The 8,914-nt window shown below is 48.9% G+C and overlaps 1 protein-coding gene across 1 annotated transcript; it reads right to left on the bottom strand.

Annotated features, from left to right (window-relative positions):
• Positions 1 to 432: 432 nt before the first annotated feature.
• On the bottom strand, positions 433 to 8,496 carry FGF23 (fibroblast growth factor 23). The gene is made up of 3 exons (XM_040462653.1): positions 7,999 to 8,496; positions 2,076 to 2,179; positions 433 to 870 (listed from the first exon to the last, which is right to left on the bottom strand). Exons 1-3 carry the CDS (start codon positions 8,192 to 8,194, stop codon positions 433 to 435), a joined length of 738 nt encoding a protein of 245 aa, XP_040318587.1. The 5' UTR covers positions 8,195 to 8,496.
• Between the last annotated feature and the right edge of the window lie 418 nt (positions 8,497 to 8,914).

Raw genomic sequence — 8,914 nt, 5'->3', positions numbered from 1 at the left:
AATGTAAGGAGCAGTGGAGAAGCTACTGGTACTCGCTCTTCCCGTCACCTTGGCGGCAGTGAGCTCACGAAGCCATTGCTTGGTTTTTAATGCTAGACTGACGAGGAAGAGAGGCACAGGGGAGAGAAACTGCCCAGCCTGGTTGGGGCAGGGTGGTGGGAATGAATGAATCCCTCTAGTTTATCTTTCTGGGCTTCTAAGTTCACAAAGGTGGTGTGGGTGGGGTGGGGAAGGCAGTGAAACCGCCACCACTCGGTCCTGAAAGGCGCATTGCCGGGGCCCTCCTGGTGGACGGAGAGAGAAACAGGCTCCCGCACACCTCACCCCCACCCTCCCGCTCCGGGACCACAGAGGGCCCAGGTCCCACCGGAGGCCGGAGGCCGTGCGGCTTTCGCAAGGACGGCTCGGCCACGGCTTCCGCTCCTGGTCTCCCTAGTTGAATTTGGGGAAGGGGCGGCACCTCTCCACGCCCATACCCCCGGCGTGCGCGTTCACCCTGTTGCCCCTGAGCACCCCTAACGGGTCGCTGGCCACCACGCCGCTGTCCTCGGCGCTTGGGAGCTCCTGGGAGCAGGAGGCCGGCGCGGGGGTCATGCGGGGCCTGGGCTTCAGCACGTTCAGCGGGTCGCGCTCGGCGTCCTCGGCGCTGCGGGTGTGGCGCCGCGGCCGCGGGGTGTTGAAGTGGACGAGGGGGATCTCGTTCCTACGCGACAGGAACTGGGAGTAAGGCGGCGGGTTGGTGCCCGGCAGGAAGGCCCTCTTGGCCGGGCCCAGGCTGACGAGGAAGCGGTGCTGGGGGGAGTGGTACACGTCGTAGCCGTTTTCCAGCGTCCGCTGTCGGAACCTGCAGCTCTCGGGGCTGAAGAGGTGCTGGAGGGGCAAAGCGAGAGCGGTGAGGCCCGCCCGGCCCCCGGGGCCTCGGTCGGGGAGGCGTCTTGAACCCCTCGTTCCCTTGGGCGGGGGAAGCGGTGGCCCTGGTCTGCGGGGCCTGCACGGGGTCCCTGGGGCTGGGCTGGCCACAGCGGGCAGCACTTTGGGCCGGTTTCTGGAGGCAGGGCCAACTTGGGGGCCACCTGGGCCTCTGCCTCTCAACCCTCTTTCGGCTGAAAGTTGGCTTGGGTCTGCCTCCTTACCTGGAGAAAGGAGGGGGCTGGAGTTTGTAGGGCCAAACATAAGGGAGGGCACTCCTTTCCGAGATTGGGTGAACTCTGGCCACCGATGACCTAGGTTTGAGCCCCGGCTCTGCCACTAACTTAGTACAGGCCTTCACCGAATGCCTGCTACGGCGTTCACACACGATTTCATTGAATCCTCTAACTGCATGGAGTGTTTTACCAGATGAGGACTATCAGTAGGTCTAAATGTGGTCAGCAGATATTTTAAGTCGGTGCCTCTATTTGTCCCACAGAGAGTTGTCTACTCTGGGTCAGATAGTGTTGTAGGTGCTGGGACATAGCAGCGAGCACAACAGAAAGTCATTGCCATCATGGTATTTCTGGCGGGTCTGTCTGGTGGTAAGAGGCTCCGGAGATGAGCGGTCCTACCATTGTATGATATCAAAACCCTTTGGAATATGCCTGCAACCAGTAGTTTGGGAAATCCTTTGCTTGCCGGTCTGACCCACCAGCAACCACAGTTGGGGCAGACAGAGATCCTTAATGAGAGATCTTTAACTGCAGGGAGATCCCACTTCACTTTTTCCAGGTGAGGAAACTGACATTCAGAGAAGAGAGGGGACCAGCCTAAGGTCAAGAAGGTCTAGTGAAAGAATCGGGAAGACGCCAATGGCTTCTCACTAGAGTAAGCTTCTCACTATGCACAAGGTGCTGTGAAGGTACAAAAATGGGTGCCAACAGGCAGTCACTCTAGAGGCCAAGAAGCCGGGCTCCAGAACCAGACTATCTGGGTTCAAACTCCCGTGTATAAACCCTGAGCATCTCCTACTTAGATTGACTACATCACTCGGTGGCACTATCACCAAGCACTGCAAATGGAATCTTTAAGCTGTAAGATTTTATGTTCTGGTGAAGAAATGAATTATCTCTAAATGGTGACCAGCACAAAAAGAAACTCACCGATCCAAAGATATTGCCTCTGAAGTCCATACAGAGGTACCTCTGACTCATCACACCTGTTATCACCACAAAGCCGGCATCCTCCGATCTGATCATCAGGGCACCTGTGGAGAAAACCATCCAGGTCGAAACCTGGCTGCACATCCAATTCCTATCTCCAGGCACTTCTTGAAAACCCACCTCCATGAAACCTCCCTTGATTGACTTTAATTTTTTAAAAATTTATTTTGAGAGAGAGAGAGAGAGAGAGAGCAGACATGCACATGTGTGTGAGAGGAAGCGAGTGAGAGAGAATCCCAAGCAGGCTGTACACTGTCAGCATAGAGCTCAATGCAGCTCAAACCCATGAACCATGAGGTCATGATCTGAGTCAAAACCAACAGCCAGATGCTCAACCAACTGAACCACCCAGGGGCCCCTCCCTTGATTGATTTTAAGGGTGGTAATGATTTCCTTTCACTTCACTTCTCTTGCACTTACTTGTTCAGCTTCATTTCTTTGGATTCTCCCCTCCAAACTACCCGCCCCCACTCTTTGCCTCCTACTTTCTCCTCTTGTCTGTACAGAGCACTCCAAACTCCTGTGCTGGACACATGTTTCTTTATTTTCCCCATTGCCTGGCTAATACCTCTTAATGTTTGTGGTGGTCATCACATTCTCCCATGCCTTCTGGGCTTTTGTAATTTTTAAGTCTATGCTGCGATGTCTTTCAAGGATCTAGCTTGCATGTAGAGCCTGAGCTCCACCCAGGAAAGTATACAATAGTCAGTGACACATCACCCAGCACCCATTATGTGTCAACAACTGTATTAGAACCGATCTGTCCCTCCCTTCTCTGCTTATTGAAGTCATTCATCCTTCAAGGCCAGGCTCAGATGTCACTTTCTATGAAGACTTTCCTAATCTCCCTAATCAGAACTAATGCCCACACCTTTATTACAGCATGCATTTCATTCACCTTGCCTTAGCCACGTTTACTAAGTGCCTCCCTATGAGTGAGCTGTTTAGGAGCCGAGGGTTTATCTTTCTATGTCGAATAGATACCACGGATGAATGTGATTTCTTCTTGGATCTTCATTGCTGTTCTGTGTCCTTTTCTTGTTTGGTGGTGTCCCCTCCAGTGCTGTCCCTCATGGTCTTTCCATGTCCCCACTCAACAACGAGGCTCCAACAAGAGCCTGACATCCACATGTACTACCTATGTTTTAAATAACTGATGACGCCCTGCCCTCATTGGGACTTGCAATTTTAACCATTTGCGATGCATTGTAGCAAGGACTGGTTAAGTATGATCTAAAGCTTTCTGTTTTGTGGCAAGAGTACAATTCAACAAGACTTCCACCCCAAATGCTTTTTAATTACCTGACATCTTCTGCTTAGAAATCATTTCTTTAAGTCTTTGGGGTCACTTGCATTTGCCTACTGCAGAATTGCCATGTGGTTCTCCTTTGGCCTCACAGCCCCCAGGCAGGTATTCAAGTTTCTTTTTCAGAAATGTCACGTGGAGAGACTGTAAATGTCCAGCACCTGTGCCCAGTAAGTGGTGGAGCCTCATGGGATGACTTACACCTATGTCTCCCCCTCTTACCCTGTGTCGGCTCAATACAGAGACCTCTGAGGAGAGTAGCAGACAATACTTAGACACTAGCTGAGTATAGAGCCTCATGTGGACGGAAATTAGAATGATGTGGGACAGAAGGAAAGAGGGCAGGAGCAAGCCCAGAAAGAAGAGAAAGTAAGATGGGTGAAGAGAAATGTTAATTTGTTTTCAACCTTTGCTAAGGGTTAGCCTTGAGGGAAGTTTCTGGAAGCGGGGTGGGGTATGGGAAGTGCCGGGGGTATTTAAATTGCTCCATAACAAGGACTGCCTATGTGTCTCAAATATATGGCTAACTCTATGGCAAGCCCTGAGGGAAACAAAAGGAATGTGTAAAATATAAGCTTTTGCCCCACCCACTTTGGGAGAAAAATAGACTTAGTGTTGCACTTTTTAGGTACTCTACATATTTTAAATTCTCAGAACAACTATGATGTTAATGTTAGCATTAACATGGGTTGTAGCAGCATCCCAGTTTATGTGAAAAGGGAACTAAGGGCAGGATTCAAACGCAGGATGGTGACTCTAACATCCTCTTTCCATGACCCTGCAGCTTGCCTCCAATAGGAATCATCACAAGCCTGAGAAGACGAAACCAAGTGCCAGACACATGCTGTGACCCATGGGAACCCCAAGTCACGCTGCCCCTGAGTGGGTCCAGGCAGGGTCGCTGACCCAGGAACGGGGGTACCTGGATTCTGGTCCCACCTATGCTACTTACTGACTTTGTAGTCTTGGACAAGGCATTGCTCTAGCCTTGGGTTGCTCAGTTGGGTAAAGAGAATAATAGTAGTGGTCCTGCCTACTTTGTGGGGTTCCGATCAGAGTCAAATGCTACCATGGTTGGAAAAGGGACTTTCTTCAAAAAGCGTTGGGAAATGGCAGGCATTACGTGGCATGTGCTGGCCTGCCATTTATGACACTCGGGAGCTCTGGCAGCCACGAGGTTCTCGTGCTGGGGGCAGTGGGGGCAGTATGCATGCCACCTGTGCTCCTGAGCCCCAGGGCTGGTCCTAGTAGGAAACCGCCTGCAGGGGAACAGCAAGCAGCCACCACAAAGGATGCACAGACTTGAATCAAACCAACATGAGCTAGTGAGAAAGTGCAGAAAGTGTCAGAGACAGATTGCCTTCCCTTTGCCCATTCAGAAAGCAGGTTTTCACAGGCTGCACAGATTCTAGAGCAGAATTTGGCAGAAGGAAGGCACAAATCACTGGCTACTAGAACCACAACCTGTTGCAGCCAGGTGGGCTCAGTGGACTGGCATGTGGAAGAAGCATGGGGTTGGGGTCAAGGTGTCCTCAAGGTGACCTTAAGCCAGTGTAGTTCTTTAACCTTTGTTTTTCATATGTAGGGAATTCATTTACTTCATTTGGTCATTTTGAGGATGTCATGAGATAATATTCTTATCCACCAATAAAAACATTTCTAAATGCTAGTAATTTTACTACTGCCACTTGCCTCCACTCTGCTCTATAAGTAGAAAATTATTGGATCTGTTCTATTCTCATAGCCAGTAAATGATAAATGAGATGATAGATGTAAAGTGCTTCAAGCTCCCCAAAAGAAAGAGAATAGTTTGCAAGTTTAAACAGCCGGAGGATAATTCAGCTTTGGGTAAAGAAAAGTGCCAATGGGGAAGATGGAAGAAGGACATATACCAGGAGTTCTGGAGTGATATTAACCAGGGGTACTAAGCATCTCTTCTGCTGTTTCTACGAAGCAAGGCTGGTGAGGAGTGAGAAGGTGACCCTCTTAGTGGGACAGGAGACATAGAGGTCAGAGAGTCTCCCTGACATCAGTGCTGTGAGTCCCAAGGGAAGTTATAGAATCTTATAGGGCAGGTAATTTCACGATGACCAGCAACTCAAAGATGGGTTGGACACTCAACTATTGATCAGGAATTTACTAAAGCACAATAATCAAATGAATCAGATTTCACCAGAAATATGTAATAATTAGGAGGGGGGAAACACCACATAGCTTCCAGCAGGGTGAAAGCAAATCCTTCACCAGTCTGTGAATTACCTGTGCTACCTATCTGCATGTCTCAGTGTTTCCCCTTAACTTTTTAAGTTACTTTTGATCTTAGTGTCTACATTTATTTTTACAATACACACAGTAACTGATTTGAATAGTACAGAGGGTTATATAAACTGGGAAAAGTAAGTCTCCCTCCCACCCCCCGACCCCCCGCCCCCGTGCAGCTTTGTGTCAATTTCTAGAGACACATGCTTAGACACCATCTACATCTAGCAAAACAAAAACCCATTTCTATTTTTTAAAAAAATCTGAAATCAGTTCTATTCATTTTGCTTCTTCCCAGGCATTTTAATTCACTCCCAACTAGTATCATTGCCTTCTCTGGGGCTGAGTTCTACAACTCAGGCTGTCTGCTTCATGACATAGGCTGAGCAACACACACTGTACCTCACATGGCTCACCACAGCCGGTGAACACTGTCTACTCCATGTCATGCTCCAAAGGACATGTTTTTGGGTTCCCTTCAGTGAAAGATTCTGTTAAATATCCATTGAAAAAAAACGAGCAAAAAAAATGAGCAAAAATGATGCATCAAGTGTATCCAGATTTATTCAGATTTCTGCCATTATTGGACTCAAACTTGGCTTCCCAAATGTTGACTCCTGAATCCTACTACATATCCTTGAGTTCTGGAACCTGCCTGCTATTTGGAGAGAACTTTGGTCCCTCCTTTCATCTCCACTGAGCACCTGAAGAGGTGTGCCCAGCTGGCTTTGCATGTGTATGTATCTTGCTACAGCTTTCAAGACCTTTGATTCCACAAAGCAAGGCCAGAGCAAAATTATTGATGAATTCATTACAACAATAGGGCAAATAATTATTCCTATAAGAAGTTTCCTTTCACTTGGGGCGCCTGGGTGGCTCAGTTGGTTGGTTGAGCGTCCAACTTCGGCTCAGGTCATGATCTCGCGGTTTGTGAGTTCGAGCCCTGTGTTGGGCTCTGTGCTGACAGCTCAGAGCCTGGAGCCTGCTTCGGATTCTGTGTCTCCTCCTCTCTCTGCCTCTCCCATGCTCATGCTCTGTTTCTCTCTGTCTCTCAATAATAAATAAACGTTAAAAAAAATTTTTTTTAAAAGTTTCCTTTCATTGAACAGAGACTGTGATTACTCTGCACTGAATCTGCTTGCATTTTCCTGAATCCTGAGCATCATTTCCCCATGTTCTCCTAAAATAGACCTTGTCTTTTTCAATATGCATCCCCCCTCCCAGCCCAGCATCCCCTATATAGGTGCACGCAAAGGGACCCTCATTTGAATCATAACTAATTGATCAACTGTTTGTGGATTGTGATCCACCTTGTCACAAACCTAACCTTTAAGATCATCCCAGTAGCCTCATGTTGCCAAGAAGTTCCCAACTAGCTTGATTGCTACTGAGCAGACCTTTCAGCTCCACAGAGAGGAGTCACCAACTGATACCAAATTGGGTACCTCTGAAACCTCTAGTAAATATGTTTGGTGCATGGGTGCCTGGGTGCATGGATGGATGGATGGTTCATGCACTTGGTCAGACCCACCAAGACAACATACCTGGGCAGTCTGTCTTTAATACATTTTTCTGAGAAGTTTTATAAGGCCTGACTATTAGAAGCTCAGAATTGGAAAGAACCCCTGGGTTCCTCTATTCCAGTCCTTGGTCTGATATAGGAATCTTCTTGACAACCTCTGTTGTTAGCCCTGTCCAAAGTTTATGAGCCAAACTCGATATCAATGGCCTGTCTGGCTTTTTCCCTCTCCACTTTGTTGCCTTTCTTTCTGTACATTTTTGGACTCTTTGGGTAGGACAAAGTGAGAGTAGCTGCCCTTGTGGGAAGAGGGATTATAGTTAAGACATTATTTATGGGTGCCTGGGTGCCTCAGTTGGTTATGCATCTGACTTTGGCTCAGGTCATGATCTCACGGTTTTGTGAGTTCGAGTCCCACTTTGGGTGAGCATGAGCCCCTCTTCTCTCTCTCTCTCTCTCTTTGCGCCTTATGGGATTTTCTCTCCCCCCACCCCCCTTGCCCCTTGCTCACTTGCACCCTCTCTCTCAAAAAAAAGGTAAATTATTGGGAGAAACAAGTAAACACTAATTGGGGAGGTGGCAGAATCCTCTCCCCAGGTTTAAACACACACACACACACACACACACACACACACACACACACACACGTAGATTCTAGGCAAGAAGCTAGGAGGTTGGATTAGTCCTCTGTTCTAGCCCAAGACCTCCCCAGGCCCCTTGGAGGTGGGTGGACAGAGGAGCTCCCCCTTCTTTCCAGCACAGATGAAGCCCCTACTCACTGTAGATGGTCTGATGGGGTGTGCCATCCACATGGCCGTCCTTGTGTATCTGCAGGTGGTAGCTGTTCCTGGCTGTGGCCGTGTACAGGTGGGTCAGGCCACCCCAGCTGGAGCCCAGCAGCGGGGAGGTGTTAGGATAGGCTCTGACTACCCAGCACAGGACAGAGACCAGGAGCCCAAGGCGGGTCCCTGACATCACGGAGCTCTGAATGGCTGACTAGAGTTTGAAACCTGACACTGCCTCCCTGACTCCCTGGTCTTTTTCTCCTCTTCTCCTTTGTGGGTATCTGGCGTGAGGATCCTAGGCTGGATTCCCTCCTTTTTTCCCTCGGATTTTTAAAGGGTAGATGTGTGACATCAAACAGGAAAAACTCCACTGTCCACATCCTCTGTGTTGTAACCAGCCCATTGGAAGAGAAGGCAGAGACCTCAGAGGCTCACGGAAGGCACATCGTTCCAGACACACACACACACACACACACACACACACACACCCCTCAATTTCAAGCCAACGCTCCAAAAAGTGAATGGTGTGTGGGCAAAAGTTATCTACGACTCTGGGTTGTCTGTTGACCTGCCCCACTTCCACCAGGAAATGTGAAGGCAGTCAGCGGTTCCGAAAAAAATCCAGCTTCAGTCATGCAGTCAACAGACTCCTATGCAATTAATCTCCCATTGAGTCTACTCATTTTGGTTTTCTCCGTCCTTTTAATTCCAATCAGCAGCTATGTATTCGGGGCTTTCTCCCTGCACAGCACCAGGTGGGTGTTTTGAAGTTGCAGAAATAATACAGGACACCAGCAGGCAGAGGGCACCCTCTGAGACCCCTCCTCATGAAGATATGGGAGCTGGGAACAGAGGTGCAAAAACCAAACTTGCCACCTTGGGAAGATTTCAAAATAGGAAGAAAGGAAAC

Source organism: Herpailurus yagouaroundi, unplaced genomic scaffold (genome assembly GCF_014898765.1).
Source record: "Herpailurus yagouaroundi ecotype Mexico unplaced genomic scaffold, PumYag 355, whole genome shotgun sequence".
Classification (NCBI taxonomy): Eukaryota; Metazoa; Chordata; class Mammalia; order Carnivora; family Felidae; genus Herpailurus; species Herpailurus yagouaroundi.
The sequence above is the reverse complement of the archived record's forward strand: the minus strand, read 5'-3'. Positions and strand labels throughout refer to the sequence as shown.